The sequence below is a fragment of the Labrus bergylta genome, chromosome 20 (assembly GCF_963930695.1).
Source record: "Labrus bergylta chromosome 20, fLabBer1.1, whole genome shotgun sequence".
Classification (NCBI taxonomy): Eukaryota; Metazoa; Chordata; class Actinopteri; order Labriformes; family Labridae; genus Labrus; species Labrus bergylta.
In genome coordinates this window covers 5181462-5199022 of record NC_089214.1, presented here as the reverse complement: position 1 = coordinate 5199022, position 17561 = coordinate 5181462, and the positions used below count along the sequence as shown (strand labels likewise).

At 41.7% G+C, this 17561-nt stretch overlaps 1 protein-coding gene across 6 annotated transcripts in view; it reads left to right on the top strand.

The window, feature by feature from the left end:
• The window catches only part of LOC109983799 (rho GTPase-activating protein 21), an 80728-nt gene extending 64063 nt beyond the window's left edge, over positions 1-16665 (top strand). For all 6 annotated transcript variants that reach the window (XM_065948603.1, XM_065948602.1, XM_065948601.1 and 3 more), the window contains 17 exons: positions 3744-3890; positions 3995-4097; positions 4313-4349; positions 4799-4918; positions 5264-5563; positions 6654-6718; positions 6824-6975; positions 7468-7610; positions 7773-7931; positions 8266-8344; positions 8463-8536; positions 8939-9028; positions 9129-9254; positions 9349-9390; positions 9552-9657; positions 12411-12442; positions 13816-16665. In XM_065948603.1, coding sequence (XP_065804675.1) covers positions 3744-3890; positions 3995-4097; positions 4313-4349; positions 4799-4918; positions 5264-5563; positions 6654-6718; positions 6824-6975; positions 7468-7610; positions 7773-7931; positions 8266-8344; positions 8463-8536; positions 8939-9028; positions 9129-9254; positions 9349-9390; positions 9552-9657; positions 12411-12442; positions 13816-15489 — 3449 coding nt within the window. In that variant the 3' untranslated portion in view covers positions 15490-16665. The remainder of the gene's footprint in view (positions 1-3743; positions 3891-3994; positions 4098-4312; positions 4350-4798; positions 4919-5263; positions 5564-6653; positions 6719-6823; positions 6976-7467; positions 7611-7772; positions 7932-8265; positions 8345-8462; positions 8537-8938; positions 9029-9128; positions 9255-9348; positions 9391-9551; positions 9658-12410; positions 12443-13815) is intronic.
• The last annotated feature ends 896 nt before the right edge of the window (positions 16666-17561 follow it).

The following is a 17561-nucleotide window of genomic DNA, read 5'->3' as shown; positions in this document are numbered from 1 at the left end:
TAAAAGTTTTTAAAATTTTGGGAAGTAATATCGAAAGACAAGTTTTTATTGACAGTTTAAGATGTTTTAGTATCTGTTCTGAAACTTGTAATGTCACCAGAATGGAAAAAACAGGGGATTCTAAGCTCCATATACAATAGATGTGAGAAAAAACTGGGCGTTATTTTTGTAAGGTGTATATTATTTCCATTGTGAAATTCTATCCAGGGTTTTTCTGCTCTAATACCTCCAGCAATCACAGGAGAAAATAACTCCTGCAGCAAAATAGGGGATGTGTATCAGTAGCTAAAGTGTATATTTAGCATGTGGAGGCAGTTATGCATTATGCTATTCTCTTCTTGCAAGGTGTAACTGGTGGGATTTTCATGGTATGTTCACTTCGAGGTGTATACCTTGCAAAGACGATGGCATATCTAGTGTCTTTAGAGCTCCCTTACGCTTTGTAAGTTTTGGCATTAATTTACAAAAATGCATTGAAAATCAAGTGTAAGGCCTACTTATTACGCTACAAGGAAATCCATTGTGTCTAAATGTCATCTCTGTGGATCATCACAAGTTATAGTTAGTAGCAGGAAATACCCCAGTAATTTTATCGCCTGTTAGAAAAACAAAAAAAGTCTGTGCAATGTGGCATGTTGCCATTGACAACACTTGTCCCGGGTTTTGAAGATAGTGTCACAAATACATATTGCATATTACTCGTGTTACAACCATAGCATGATATAATAAATAGGTTTTTAAATTCTAACAGAAATTGGGTGCTTATGGCATTTTGAACTCAGCATTGACATCGAGCCAGGTGTGCGGTTATGTGACGGCGTGACACTGTACGGCAGGCAACGTGACGTACTCAAAAAACCCTTTGGCATCCGAGTAAGACAGCACCGAAAATAAAGTCAATAAGTGCACACCAGTACACACAATTACACACAACTCAGTACACTCTCCACCCACCCACTCCCTGAAAAGTCTCAAATTTCCCTCAGTGAAGTACAGCAAGAGAAACCCAAGAACATTGTCCTAATAGACTGTGACATAACAGAGAAATAAGAGCATTCCTGCAGCAATCTGCTTCAATTAAATTTCATAGTACAGTCCAAACAATGAGTGGAACAACTGCCGATTGTTAGGCGTCTGCCAAACATTATGTACTGAGAATAGATTGCATTTGGTGCTGCTAAAGCACATGCAAAGTGTCACGTCCCCCTCCATTTATAATGAGCAGAAAGCCTGTGGGTTTTTTCCTAAGAAACTGAAAGCATTCATGTCAAAGCAATGTCATGTGAGTGTAACGCAGCTCTGTATTAGCTTGTCTTTGTCTGGAAAATGTGTAAGTATGTTTTCTTCTGGTAATTCTACATCTTTCCCAACTTATTGGCTGACATAACCCGACAAGCTTAAACTTGACCTTGCAGTCACATTTGAATCCACGTTAGTGACTCATCACCGACCAATGGGAGCAGCTCTTTTGTTTCATTGTGGCCCACATCCTGCAGGTGTAAAACTTGATATATCAACTTCCAGCACTTTGCTCAATGTTAACACACACCATTTTCCACCTGTCTTTCTCTAGATTAAATAAAAAGGTTTCTCCGTGCTCTTATTTTAACATCAGTGATGCTTTAGTTTGACAGAACTTAAAATTGTAGGTTGACATTTTGGATACATTTTCAGGGTTTGAAAGATTGATATCACTCTTTCGCTAGACAGAAAACTGGAAGCAATGTGAAATAGCCTAACCTACTCTGTCCAAGGATATAAAAAAAAACACACAACAAGCTCTTGAATGTAATTATCATGTTTGTTCATACATTGAAAAATTACAAATTGTGCTCTTAAAGGGTATTCAGATTTCCTATTAGGAAATGGATATTCCCCCTTGGAGTCCCATTTCACAGCAATGACTATTAGTTGATTTGAATAATTCTTAAAGTCATTTTCATGCAAAACCTGCAGAAAAGGTTATCTTCAGTCTCTATTATATGGAGGTTTGTATTCCTCTGTTTTGTCTGATATTAAACAAAATACATTTTGGGTTTGACATTTGAAGACATCGCCCTGGACTTGCCAAACATTTACTATTTTACAGTATTTTATAAATCAAATGATGAATTGTTCATCTTGGAAGCAATTGGCAGATGAATCAGTAATGAACGTATTTGTCGGACCCAGCCCTGCTGGAAAGTCTTTTGAGGCTCAGACAACCATCTCCTACTGTGAATTCATAATCAAGTGAAAACTATGTGAGTAGTATTGATGACGTTATCTACTTCTTAGCAAAAAAACAAAAAAATGTTTAATGTATAACTGCTTGTTTGAATATTTATGGATCTGCATCTTCTGTTAAACTTCAATTCCATCTTGATTTCTACAAATGACATCCCATGAAGAATAAATTGTAATTGTACATGTCAGACATCCCTGACTGTTGCCAGTTTCCCAGAAACTGGATTGGAAGTGATTAGATGAAATGGGCATCTTGTCTAGGTTGGCAGAAATGAGGTTTGCAGTGTACTGGGAGAAGTCTTTGAGGTTTGATGGGGGGGGGGGGATTTCACAGCAGTGCTCTGTACCCATCTAACAAGCTGATCAGATGTTTCATGTTAAGTTGTGCCATTTGAAAGTTGAAGATTTGAATCTCTGCTTTGCAACTTGGAGGAATTTAATCATGTCGATCTTGCTTTTCCCCAGTTCTTTATAAGGATATAAAGTTAATTAACAGTTGCAGTTCATGGGATACATTTAGGATGGTTAGAATTTTAACCAAAGTACGTATCAAAACACACAACTGTTTGATTCAGTGTTCAACATGTTTTTCTTTGGTCCTTATTTATTCTAAAGGGATTATTAATACTGGTCGTAGTGCTGCTTTTGATCTCACCTGACTTCATGCATCAGCAGAGCCGTTGATATGACTCATTTCTCAAGCTGGTTGTTCATTGTACAAGTTTATTAATTTGCTTTTTAGGGTTTGCTGACATTTGATATCAGATGTTATGACACTGTCTCGTCTGTAGTGATGTAATGTTGGCTGACTACCCTACGTCTGGGTGTTTAAAGTGAAGGTGTGTACCAGTTTATCAGAACTGAAACACCGATCTACTGACTGACTGCGCCTCTGTCTGCATCACTTTGCTTACTCTCAATTAGCCCTATCACAGCTTTTTATGGCCGGCTGCTGAAATGTTTATTCAGCTGAAGATAGCAGAGATGAATAAGACTTTGTTTTTTGGTTCATTTAAATTACATTTTTACATATCCTGTTGCAGATGACACATGGACTTAGGCTAAAGATTTACAGGAGTGTCCTGTCTGACCCCTTAGTTGTTGTTGCTATGCCTGTCAGACTTTCTGTTTTTAAAAACAGAACATTAGCTGCAGTGGTAATGGTTTCAGATTGACCAAATGTTCAGTGTTTTTTTTAAATAATTGGTCTTTTATCCCAGACAGAGGTAGACAACAGCAGGCTTATTATTTCCAGACTGTAGATTTTATTCACTAAAATGACAACAGTTGCTGTCAGATTTTATCAGTTAAAGCATTTAGTGTGATAGCTTATAAAGCCAGCTAATTAAATTAGGCCTTTGAGTCTCTGGCTGATCATGTAATGTGTCCTGCTGATGCAGAAGCTGGTCAAAGGGGTCTCAGGACTAAAAGTATATTTGTTTAATTAATTAAGCTAAAAGTCTGTTTTAAGCATTTTTATATTTCTATATCTACATGTATCCTGTTTCTGTCTTCAGATGAACCATCGAGTCCCAGTATTGAACTGGACAGCTCCCTCATACCTGCCTGTTCTGTGATATCTGGAGCACCCATCATCACCACCATCCCACCCAGCCCCACCTCGCCGTCGCCTTTCATTCGACGGCAGCTGTCGCACGACCAAGGTATGTTCACGTCAACGCAGCAAACTGAGCCTCGGGTTGATGACTTAACTTGACCGTACAGTTTCATAAAAGTTCTAAATAATTGTTCAACCTTTTCTTAATAGATTCTCTCCGTCTCACAATTATCGAGTCAGACTCTGGTACGAAATCTGAGCGGTCCAAGTCGTATGATGAAGGCCTGGATAACTACCGGGAAGAAAGCAGAGGGTAAGTTATACAGACTCTAGTGTCATCACAAACATGCATTACCAAGAAAACCTGTTTAAATTACTTATTTAGTCTATTTTATACGATGGATTTTACATCATAACACAAAACTTTGAATGTTTTTCTAGCACTTTCATCATGCTCTGTTGCTCTTGCTCCTCTCATAATCCTCTCAGCTCTGTCATTATTAAAATATTTCTTCATCTTCAATGTAGGAGGTCCTTAATACCTGGTCTGAAAAGTCTCAGGAAGGTGAGTCTAATCCACAATATTTTATCAGACAGTTCTGTTTGTTCTGTGCCAGCTGTGCTCACATGCCACGAGTGGTTTATCTGAATTTCCTGCTCTGAGGTTTTTATGAGCCTATTTGCTCACACCCAGAAGATAAGACATCTCACAGTGAAATGTGAAATTATTATGGATATAGAGAAGTGACGCTCAAGATTAGTCAGTGAATCATTGATTTAAAAAGTAGGAATCGATCTGTGTGTGTGTGTGTGTGTGTGTGTGTGTGTGTGTGTGTTTGCTGTCTCTGTACACCATCATTTTAAAAATTTGACTGAAGAACAGTGCAACCCTTGTCAACACAAGCGACAACCAGAAGTGCATGTAGTCCATCGAGTGTCCGCTTGAGGCTGGCTGCAGCAGCACCATAAGACACATACAACACAGCTTCATGTGTTACTTTTTATCCATCACAGGCTGCAGACCGTTCATCTGAAGACTCGGGCTCCAGGAGGGATTCCTCTTCAGACGTCTTCTGTGACGCCACAAAGGAGGGTTTGCTGCATTTTAAGCAGCTGAATACAGACAAGGGCAAGGTGGGAACCATCTCGTCATACGTAACATCAAACAGTTCACTATCTGGCACAGAAAGCGTGTGTGCATGATGTGACCTACTGTAGAAGTTGGTTTACAAACAGTAGTAAGGCTGCCCTTGTTCCCAGAGTCTGACCTGTATATGCTGTACTCACCTGTAAGACAAGTTTATACTCATACCTGTCTTTGACCTCCTTGTTTGAGGTCTCACATTGTCTCCCCTATGTCCCTCAAGGCAGTGATTATGTGTAACTATTCCAACAAAAGCAACATTTACAGAAAGATTACAGTTTAATCTCTTCTATTTTACCTTAAACTCGTCTCTTACTCCTGACCTCTTTCTGCAGCGTGTCGGAGGGGGGATGCGTCCGTGGAAACAGATGTACGCCGTGTTGAGAGGCCACTACCTCTGCCTGTATAAAGACAAAAAGGAGGGGCAGGCTCACGCCAACTGCCAAGCAGTAGACGAGCCCGTGTCGATCAGCATCAAGGCCTGTCTGATCGACATCTCGTACAGCGACACCAAGCGTAAGAACGTGCTGCGGCTGACGACGTCCGACTGTGAGTACCTGTTTCAAGCAGAGGACCGGGAGGACATGCTGGCCTGGATCAGAGTCATACAGGAGAACAGCAACCTGGATGAGGAGGTAAAATAGTTAATTGTGATACAACCCCTTTTACAAACAGATGCATAGCAGTCAAGTCCTGTTGTATAATGTATAGATGGTGACAGGGTAAGGGTGAAGAAGCCACTGATCTGAAGATAAAATTGCCTGAATGTATTTTTTCAAAACTATTTTTATAAGTAAAATATGCCTGAAACCTAAAGGAAAAGATTCACTTAAAATATTTCATCACGTCATCATTCTAATTGGTTTACAATGTACTTGGAGGTTTTAAAGTATCTTTTTTATTCGGTGCATACTTGTCATCAAAATATTAACTAGGGATTGCTTTTATGAGCAATTAATCAAGCTGATTATTTACAAGATCCTTAAAAATGGGAAAGACCAAGACAGTGGATAGAGTCTTCAGCCTTCACTCGGCGTGCAAACCAACCACCCGGCTCCCTGGAGCCTCTAACTGGACTTTTCTGAACACGTTTTGTAACATTATCACGAGAAAACTGCACATTAATAGTGAGAATTGTTGAGGAACTTAAAACGTTGTTTGAATCTGATTTGGTTTTGTTTATTCGATTCTGTTGCTTAGCATTACCCATTTCAAATTCACAATAAGACCTTTAGATTCAACCTTAATTGTTCCAGAATTACAAGTACCAATAAATCCAGAGTACAGAGTACAAACTACAGACTGCAGCTAAGACCATAACACAATCATAAAAAAACAAACTCAATCAAATTTACCAAACTATTCAACAGTCGAACAAAAACAGTGCAAAAGAACCAAACCCATTACAAATGTCATCAAACATCATTCAACATTTATCAAATATATTTCACAATATGGTCTCTTATCATAGCCGAGTCTCCATCCATAAGAACTTAAAGCTCATCTTCCCCTCCTTTTTAAGACCTTACTATTCATCCATGCTATGACATTCCAATGGTCTTACCTGTGTCACCTGAGAGCAACAGGTTATATAAAGATCGGTTATGGCGTGTAAAGGGTCGGGGGAAGGGGGCTGCTGCACCTGATGCCTCCACCATAACCTGTTGTGTCCTCTGTCCTGCTCTGCTCCTCTTTCCTTCCTTCCTTTTTTCTGTCTTTTTTTAGAACGCGGCCTTCACCAGCCATGACCTCATCAGCAGGAAGATCAAGGAGTACAACACCTTGATGAGGTAAATGAAAAGGGAGGGACCCTACGTCTGGAACATGAAACCCAGTGCTGCTGTGATGGTTATCTCTGATTGGAGATCTCATTTTGTGCTTTACGTCTCAAACAGCCCGACCGGCAGCAAGACGGAGCCGTCACCCCGAACCTCACGCCAGTCTCTGAGCATCAGACAGACGCTGCTGGGAGGGAAAGGAGAGACCAAAGCGACAAGTCCACACTCACCCAAACAAGCCGAGCAGGAGAGAAAGAACATGCACAAAGGTAGAAAAAGACACAATTCAAATTAACTTTTGACTGTGTCTGCAAGAGGAAAAACTATTGATTTTCTGATATTTGAAACATTTTAATTGTAAATATTCTTTGGCTTGATAGATATTTGATTTCAAGTATTTCACTCAAACATCCCAAGGTGTTCCACTTTAAACTCTGTTTGAAACATCATAGTTGTAAATATGACTTTGCCTGTACTGCTTGTTTGGCCAGGTCTCGCATGTAAAAGGTTTTTAATCTCAATTAGACTTCCTTGTGAAATATAGATAAAATGAAAACATAAAAAGGTGACATAGGGCTTTGCAGTGACATTAAAAAATATTCTAATTGATTCTGATTAATGCTTACCTGTAGTACAGATAAAAACACCAGATGCAAAGTTTAGAGCACGGAGAAGTAGGACAGCTGCCCTCTTTGAAGGTGTGAAACGTGGCTGACTTGTGTGCTCTCATTTTACTGAATCTTTTGCACTGTGCCTTGCAGATGACACCAGCCCTCCCAAGGATAAAGGGACGTGGAGGAAGGGCATCCCGGGGCTGATGAGGAAGCCTTTTGAGAAGAAGCCGTCTCCTGGAGTCACGTTTGGAGTGAGGCTGGACGACTGTCCTCCTGCACAGTCAAACAAGGTCTGTACTGATTTGAGTTTTCATGAAGAAAGGAAAAGGAAAATCTGCTTTTGAAGTTGTTTGCATCTGTATTAAAGATGTCAGACATGCTTTGTGAGGTTTTTTCTGTTACATATAAATACAGTTTTCATCATAGACTAAACCATTTCTATTGTATTCCAGTTTGTGCCTCTGATCGTGGAGGTCTGCTGTAATCTGGTGGAGGAGAGGGGGCTGGAGTACACGGGCATCTACAGAGTCCCAGGAAACAATGCTGCAATCTCCAACATGCAGGAGGAGCTCAATAACAAGGGCATGAACGATATCGATGTCCAGGACGATGTGAGTGTCCCTTTATCGATCCATGTTGCTATAATTAAACTCTAAGTGGAGTCTCGCGTTCTGCAGGGCTGCTGTCCTTGATGTGTTTGGAGCAGATGCAGATGTGTGTACTTCAAACAGAAACGAGAGTTTAAATGTATGTCATGAATTATTATATTTTGGGGATTTTTCAGACAAAGCAGAAACTTGCATTTCCAGAAAGTTGAACCGTTGCATCAATCAGAGAGCAGGAGCATCCTGATGGTGGATGTAACAAAAATATGAGTCTATAAGTATTAACTTTTTTTTTTTTTTTGCATAATACCAACTTAAACTCTCATGTCATGTTTTGCAGAAATGGAGGGACCTCAATGTGATCAGCAGTTTACTCAAATCCTTCTTCCGTAAACTTCCAGAGCCGTTATTCACCAATGGTAGGTTGTTATTTTTAGACAGCGTGCATGCCATCTAGTGGCCAATAATGAGAATTACAACCCTGTAAAAAAAAAATGCTGTGTTGATCCTGCAGCCTTTCTTAATTTGTCTTTGCAGATAGGTACGCAGATTTTATCGAGGCCAACAGAACAGAGGACCCAGTGGAGAGACTCAAAGTGCTCAAGAGAATGGTGAGTTATTTTTTATTATTATTTTTGAAGCTATTTACTTTATGCCCAAGTCATCCCATTGTAAACAGCTACAGTCATGTTTTTGTTTTCTTTCTTTGTTACCTTGACTCATCAGGTGTTGTGCACTGTAACCTGCAAATCCTTTTTAAATTCAACAAAGAATATTTGTAGTTTACAGTTTTGGTCATAGTTGCTTCTGCCATATCTTAAATAGACAGATTGATTATTGCTACAACTAGTTTGATTAAAGGTCTGGAGAGATAAGGCCTCTGAAGCTCAAACTAAATGAAGAAACCTCCTTTGATAAACACGATAAGAATCGAAAAAGCATGAATGCAGCAAAGAAAAATAAAGAAATAACATTCACATTTGTCTCTTTTTCTTTTTTCTTTGTACTTCCAGCTTCATGAGTTGCCGGATCATCATTATGAGACTCTGAAGTTTCTCTCATGCCATTTGAAAACTGTGGCTGATAACTCGGAGAAGAATAAGGTGTGTGCTTCAGAAAATGTCAATTATCTAAGCCTTTAGTTTTCATCAGAGGACTTTCAGTGTATCATTAAAACTGTGATGTTTTGTTTCTGTTTGTTAGATGGAGCCGAGGAATCTGGCCATCGTGTTTGGTCCGACGCTGGTGCGAACCACAGAGGACAACATGACCCACATGGTGACACACATGCCGGATCAGTACAGGATAGTTGAGGCCCTAATCCAAAATGTGAGCAGCAGATCTTTAACTCATATTAAGGATCCTTCACTAAACATCAGATTCAAACACAGAGACTTACATTTGAATGTTTTTCTCCCTCTAGTACGACTGGTTCTTCACTGAAGATGGAGACAGAGATCCAGTGGTGAGTACAGGCAGCACTGCTGTTAAATGTTTTCTTACATTTTAATGTCACATTTTTCAAAGCATTAAAAAACAGCTGTCATTTGTTTGCTTTTGACGGCATGTTACTCTTAAATGTCTTTGTGAATCTGCTCCTCACTGTGTCACAATCGCTCCCTACAGACTGCGTCGCATGATGAGAGCGCGGTGGAGTCGCAGCCCGTCCCCAACATAGACCACCTGCTCACTAACATCGGCCGTACGGGCACGTCGCAGGGTGAAGTATCAGGTAACGTGCTGCCTTTGGCAGACCAACTCTTTGGTGGGTTTTTACCTTTCTCTACCCTCTTTCTGCTGCACTCTAACCGGGACCTGTGTGTGTGTGTGTGAACTAGTAACAGATGTTGATGATAACGCTGCTTCTTCCCTCAGGCTAAGCTTCCCCTTCTGCTTCTTTGTGTGGTGCCACTAGATAGAAATGTCTATGGCCAACCACGAGTCCAAGCGCCTGTGCGGGTTTCAGTGGGCAATTTATCTGCATCTCAATGCAATAAATTGTTACGCTTCTTCATTTGCTTTCAAAATAATTAGCCCCCTGTCGGTTTCTGATAAATGTAAGAAGTCCTCTTTCTTTTTGAATAATCCTTCTGCCCTTTAATTTCTCGTTTGCCTCGTCCAACTCCCCCTTTTTTTCCCGCCTACTGTTGCACTAATACGGCATGTTGTTTCCCTCGTCACCAATAGATGTTTTTACAGTGAAAGGCGACCTCTGATTCCTCTGTCTCTAGTGAGGCTCTGTCGGGTGTCCTAAAGGCTTTCCCAGCAATTCACACATACTGATCTTGACACAGGCCAAGTGGGCGGAGTCTATCACACCATGATGACACTGATGGACTCTGTAGTGTCCGTGATGGACAGCTGGAACTGTAGGAAGAAGGAGGATTGTTGCCCGCAGTGTAGCTGCCTAGTCTGCAGGAACCCGCAGTTCTTTTGAGAGCGAGAAAAGCCAAAGAGAAAAAAAAAAAAAGAAACAGAAACCGTGACGGAGAAGTGGGGAAGCGAAGCGGCTACACGGTACTGTACAGTGTCCGGTGTTGTATCAGAGTTTACCTAACACAGGCCGGTGCTACTGTCTGAAAGGCTCTCCGCTGTCTCTCCTCACTGTCCTGCAAGCTTGCCAACAGGAGAGATAGCATGGTATGGTTTCTACGTCTCCAGTCACTGTGCACCTGCATATCGTGCCATCATGTGATTGCAAAGGGGTGTATAGGGGGGCTCGGCTATGTCACACAAACAAACAAGAGCAAATTTTAGCTGGAAATGAAGGACGACATGAATAGATGTGATTTCAGAGCAGGTGAGGACTGATTATAGGATTTCCTTGCCGACACTCTCTCTCTCTCTCTCTCATGTAGTGTCCCCTCTTCTCATATAGCTAGCCCCTCTGTGACCCCCCTGTCACTTCACTTATATTCTGTTTGGTTTCTTCCATAGTCATCACTGTGTCACTGTTGTCATGGCAGCCCTCATCACGTCTCATCACTTTGTCAAACAGCATCACAATTAGGGAGCAAAGAGCTGTGTGCAGGCCGGCTTCAGGTGTCACACTCACATACTGTTTGGTCTGGAGTGACACATGATCACATCACACAACCTCTGATCATCTAGTTCCAGATCTTCATTATAATGTAGTTACTATTACACCAGGAGGTTTTTTTTTAAGGTTCAAACCAGTGGATCTCGACCTGCTGGGGCTCAAATCGAAATGAATGGTTTGCGAGATCATAAAAAGCGATGAATAACTTTCTTGTTCCACAAAAAGTTCACTCCTGTACGAGCTGCTTTTTTTTAATTTTCTAAAATACTGGACAGGTTCACCCCATGCCAGTTATTTTAGATTTAGAAGTAAAACAGTCTGAGACGGCAAACTCATTCTTAGATAGGATCATTTTATGAACATGAAACCACACATCAGCTGACTTGGTATCACAGATTTCATTCTACTGAAGGATTTCTTGATAATATGGTTGCAGCAATATGAAAATGAACAAAATTATTCTTAGTACATTTGCTTGTATCAGCGGAGTTTACATTTTAAAGTTTTCTTACTAAGATATTGTAGTCTGGGGCGTCAGTAGCCTAGTGGTTAGTGTGCGCGCCACATGTACCGAGGCTATAGTCCTCCAAGTGTGCTGCCCGGGTTCAAATCCAACTTCCAGCATTTTGTTCCCCACACTCTCTCTCTCCCCAATGTCTGACTCTATCCACTGTCCTATCTCTAAAAATACATTTTCTTGGACGGTTATTGTAACCTAATGATCCCATGCTATTGCAACCCTGATGTTGAAAAAAACTCTGGGCATCTTAACCTTAGAATAACAAAGAAATAAAAATGGATTGACTTAAGTTCCATTTGAAGCTGGATGCAGTTATCACAAGACAATATAGACAACAGGCTGGAAGTTGATATTTCTTCAAACTTAAAGTAAATGGAAGCACAGGTTGAGACCACATTTAACAGTTCATAAATGTCCCTTTAAAAAACAACACAACGCCTTTCTGTTACAAATGCTCTTAATAATACACTAGGGTTCATGTCTGCATACCTGGATGTTTCTTTACCTTCATCAAATCAAACACCATCGATGTGTTGCATGGCACTTTCTCTGCCTCACTGTTGGGCTGCTGTTCAGTGTTCTCGTTGTGTTTGTTGCTGAAGTTGCACTCAGAATCACTCGGGGGACCAGACCAGAACTTGACTCTGCTCATGTTTGTCATGGGTTTGAAAGGTAGACGTCGTGGACCTGAGTGTAACATAAAGCTCATCTGTCCGTGTGTGAAGCATGTCCTGTCGTCTGCTCATGTCTGCGCTCACTCTTCATCACTCTGTTCTGTGTTTTCACTCCACACGCTCCTCCTCATCAACACGGTTCTTTTTCCTTTTCTCTCCCTGATTCATCTTCCTGTGTTGCACCTCAGAGATGTGTTTTTCTGTGTTTTCCACGCCAGCTAATTCTCCTGTTTTTCTTCTTTTACCCGCAGATTCACCAACCAGTGACTCAGCTAAATCAAAGGTGAGTGTTTTGTGTCCAGTGTTGAAACCTCTCAGGCCACTGCTAGTGTAGGATGACAGGAGGTAGGTTACGAGCTGGAGAGATTTCCTCCGCACCCATAAAAAACAGCATTAAATTAACTAATCGTAATTCTTCCTTGTAGGGTTGTTTCACCCAAAACAAAAAACAAACTAATTGCCTGTGGTGTTTCTAGCTGTGCAGATTTGCTTACATTAGGTTATCCCATGTTCTGCATTAATCCAAGTACAGCAGAGTAGAAATCAGTTTGTAGTGCAACAATAAAAATGAAAAGAGCTGTGTTTGTAATAGCTCAAAATCCCACAGTCATGAGATGAGCTTTGAAACATTTTCAGTCTAACTCCCAGAGATAGTGCAGCTACAAACTACATCTTTGTAGGCACGAGTTCAGATACTCTGACCAACAGAATATATTAAGTGTTGTGATATTTCAATCGTCTTTTTTTCTGTTTTCCGTAATCAGTGCCGTGTACAAACTGCATTCTCTCTACATGAACCACTCAGCAGAAGTTTAAAATACTCCATGTTTAATATCATACACTACAACTTTCTTTTGGCACTACTTTCTCCTGCAGAAATGGTCAAAATGAAAACTGTAAACAGCATGTTCTGCTGATAATCCAGAGTAACCAGGATGTCAAACCTTTTGGCTGCTTGACAACAAATCATACTTAATTTAAATCCAAAGTATCAGGGCGGACATCTCAGTTATCTGACCTCGATACAGAGATAAATAAAACCAAAACAATCTGCATGGCTTGGTACCGTTTGATAAACTGAGAAGGACATACAAATATATTTTTCTGTAATTTGGGTGAACCAACCCTTTAAGTTAACGTAATGTAAAGTCTGTCAGCACTGAGGAGACAAAGCCGTCTGTACATCCAATGAGCTGAAGTCACTCAACTTTAAGATTCCTGCTCAGTGACACATTCAGGGTCCTTAATGTTGTTGCTGGAGAGCTCAGGCTGATTCAGCTGCTCGTAATGAGAGAAACATAATTGCGATGGGGTCATCAGCGTAAGCGGGTGCTTTCCATCACTGCACTGCTCCTATGTGGCTGCTTTCCTTCAGCTTGAAGTCATTCTGCTGCTCGTCCTGCTTCTGCTTTAAGGTCGGCATGGAAACACTGATGTGCTCCCTGTTAATGTTGTCTGTTAATGTTCCTCTCTCTGTCCACTTCTCTGGTTTGTGGCGCTTCACGGGAGCAGGTGGAGAACAGGTTTAAGTTCCAGACAGGGGGTGAAGGGTTTGTGTTCTCTCTGTGCCCTTTCTTTGTGTCTCTGCGTCAGAAATACTCACTTCAGCATCCTCCTCCTCTCTCTTTCTTCCTCCTCTCTCTCCTCTCTCTGCAGGGTTCCTGGGGCTCAGGGAAGGACCAGTGCAGCCGCGAGCTCCTGGTCTCCTCCATCTTTGCTGCAGCCAGCCGCAAAAGAAAGAAGTCAAAGGAGAAGCCGCTGCCTAGCAGCTCAGACGACGATCTGGACGCCGTGTTCCCCAAGAAGGAAATCCCCGTTCAGAAGCCGAACCACCACGGCCTCCAGACTGAGGCGCAGAGCGAGACTCGATTGAGCCCCAACGCAAAACCCAACGCCAAGCAGCCGGCGCGAGCAGAGGAGAGGAAGGAGAATGGGAGGACTGTGGAGCTCACACCTAAAGCCAAGAGAGAGCATAGGAACTCTTTATTCCTGAAGGATAAAACTCCACCCAGGCACCCTTCACCCTCGCCCTCCCCGATCATCTCCAGCTACCAAGCAGCTCCTCAGGGGAAGTCCTCTCTGTCAGATCCCCCCTCCCTGCTGGATGAGAACACCTCAGACCTCGGCACCATGAGCTCCGGAGCGTCCGTCCCGAGGTCGAGACCCAAAAAGTGGACAGCAGGAACGTCCCTCGAGCTTCCTGCAGGAGCGATTGCCGCGATCGGATCTGCTGCAGGCCCAGGAGCGTCTGCAGGTGCAGAGGTGAGCTCCATCACCTCAGACTACTCCACAACATCCTCCATCACTTTCCTCACCGGAGCGGAGTCCAGCGCTCTCAGCCCGGAGCTGCAAGGAGGGGAGGAGGCGGACGATGAACGCAGTGAGCTGATAAGCGAGGGACGACCCATGGAGACAGACAGTGAGAGCGACTTCCCCGTTTTTGCGCCCGGTGGAGGCAGCAGTCAGTCTACGCCCTGCCCGGATCAGAGTATGGAGAAAACTGAACCAAGAGGATCAGCTGAGGGGAGCGCCACACCAAAAATGGAAGCACGGCGCCTCTTCCCGTCGCACAGAATGATCGAGTGTGACACCCTCTCCAGACGGTGGTCCCTGAGGCAGAAAACAGACAGTGAATCATCAGTAGAGGGCGTGTCTGGGAGTACAGAGCGCAGCGAGGGAAGAGCAGAGTCTTCCACGCGGCTCTCAAGAGTCCTGGAGGTGATGAAAAAAGGGCGGTCCACAAGCAGCCTTAGCTCGTCCTCACGCAGCGAATCAGAGCGTCCCGAACCGGCCTGGCACCTTAAGATCACCGAGCGACTAAAGTTCAGGATCCGGACATCAGCCGACGACATGTTCGCGCAGAAGACCCGGACTCAAGAAGCCCGAGCGAAGAAGAAGAACATCCGACGGCGGCACACCATGGGAGGGCAGAGGGACTTCGCAGAGCTGGCGGTCATCAACGACTGGAGAGAGCAAGGCGGCGTGGACCAGGCGGCCGAGCTGTCGCCTCAGGATCGCCTCAAGCCCAGATGTTCCTCTCAGGACTTCTCCATCAGAGGCTGGATCTCCAGGGATCGCCACAGAGGCTCGGATTCAAGCGGCGAGGTCGCACCGAGAGCCGTCCCCGAGGACGACCATCCGGACGCACGCGACAGAGCGGAAGAAAGACCGCCCCCCTCTGCGTCTCCGGGCGCTCAGCCGCTCACAGGGGAGCAGGTCAACGGCGGCGGGCTGCAAGGCAAAAACAAAACCAACCTGACGCCGGACGCTCACCCACACAAACTGTCTGGAGCTCAAGTGGTCCGCTCGCGGTTCTACCAGTATCTGTGAAAGTGAAACAGTGGTTTTATCTGGAGGATGAATGCGTTAAATGTACGAATGTGTGTATTGTAGCCGAGGTTACTGCACAATATTTTTTCTACAAAGTATACTTTATGTATCTACTGTACATACTGTGTATAGGCTTCTTTGATTGTTACTGGAATAATTCTACAGAGATGTTTTATGTGTGTGATTCCTCTGAATTGTCGGCCATACTGGAACAGACGATGGAAAAAAAACAAAAAACTCAAGACTTCCTCCTGCAAAAATGCAAAAAGACATTTCATGTGGACTCTTGTTACTCAGCACTAATGAAAAAGATTCAACTCGACTATTACTGAAGAAAGCATAGGGAAGCCTATTTTTTAAGGAATGATGCTTCAGTTCTTCCTCTTATAAGCATTATGAAGAATGTAATCTCTCTTTGGACTAACACTAGTTGCTCATGACAATATTTTTTTGTCATTTTCAAGACGACATGTATGTTTTTGATTTGCCTGTACTTGAAGCGTGTGGATGTAACTGAGGGCTGCTTTCTGAGCTGCGTGCTGTGGGAAGGTTTTTTTTTTTGGTTTTTTTTCACAGCACACTCAAAGCAGCCAGATATTAGCTGGAAGGACCGGAGGATTATGATAGTTTTATCAAATAAAGACTGAAAAAAAAAACAGTCATGAAATGCTGATACTAGAGTATGTAATGCTTGGTACAGTGCTTTTAATTTCTGAACTTTGTCCAGTTATACTTCAAAAATAAGTTTTACATGTGTGTGAATTGTTTTTATCTCAAAAAGTGCCTCTTTTTTTCTTTTTTAAACTGTTTTTACCAACAGTTGTGAAGACAAGAAGAATTTTTAAAACATTTACGGTGGTCTAAAAAAAAAAAAAAAAAACTCACAGGCATTCCAGAGATTTTCCTTTTTTTTCTGTTTTTTTTTCTGTTTTTAGTCAAACTCACAGCAACATCAAAGTGTTCAAATGTACGTCCATGTTTTTTTTTTTCGTAGTTTTACTTTCTCCTCTCTGTATGTTTCCAAGTGCAGTCAAATGCATGGGCGCTAAAACAAAACCTGGGAGAAAGCGACGACAGACTTTGAAATCTTTGAAACTGCATGAGATGACGTTTTTCTGAACAGTGAACATCTCGCCCTCCCTCAACAAACACTGGAAATAAATCATCTTTATTAGATCCTTGTGTCTCTTTGGTGTCATTGTTTTATATCACAGAAACATTTGGAAATGATTAAAGACTTATTTGCTTACTTTTTACCTAAATACACAGAGATGTATTCTTATTCTTTCCATTCAGTCTTTCTATTATCACTGACGATGTTACATTGAGTTCACCTGTCTACAATATGACAACAGCATCATTTCACTGTGCTGATGTAAAGATGATTTACTTTCTGTTTAACTTTGAGCCTTGAGGTGGAGATATTGAACGATATTATTTGTATACATTTACATATCTGCATTGCTTCTTCAGACGTATGTCTATGGATCCTTGAAAAACAAACCTTTCAATATATGTCTTACTAATAATGTGAAAAATAACTTCAGAAGTGTTTTAACTGTTTCCTCTTTAGTGTTAAGAGGATGAAATATTAACCAGTTATCAGAGATTGGCTCAAAGTCTGCAGACCATGATTTAAAGCATTAATTTACAATATAAAATGTGCTGAATGTTTAGATTTGATTTTATTCTTATTTTACTTTGGTCACACCTAGTGGTTACATTAAGTATCACACATTGATGTACGACGGGGACAAGAAAACCGTGCCAGCAAACAGCCCAGAAAAGAAGTTGATTGAACAGGTACATTTTATAACCATTAATAAACAAATAAGAATAAGAGCAATAATAATGTTAATGGTTATAATAAATACTATTTATTTATCAATCTTTAATTAAAATGATAAAACAAAATACCCCAACTACAGTTTGCATGGGAGAATAAAATATAAATACATTGAACAAGTACCCTAAATAAGAAAATATAAAATAAATATATAAATATATATACACATATGTAACGAAATGTTTGAGGGAAAAATAATAATTCAAGACCGACAAACACATTTGAA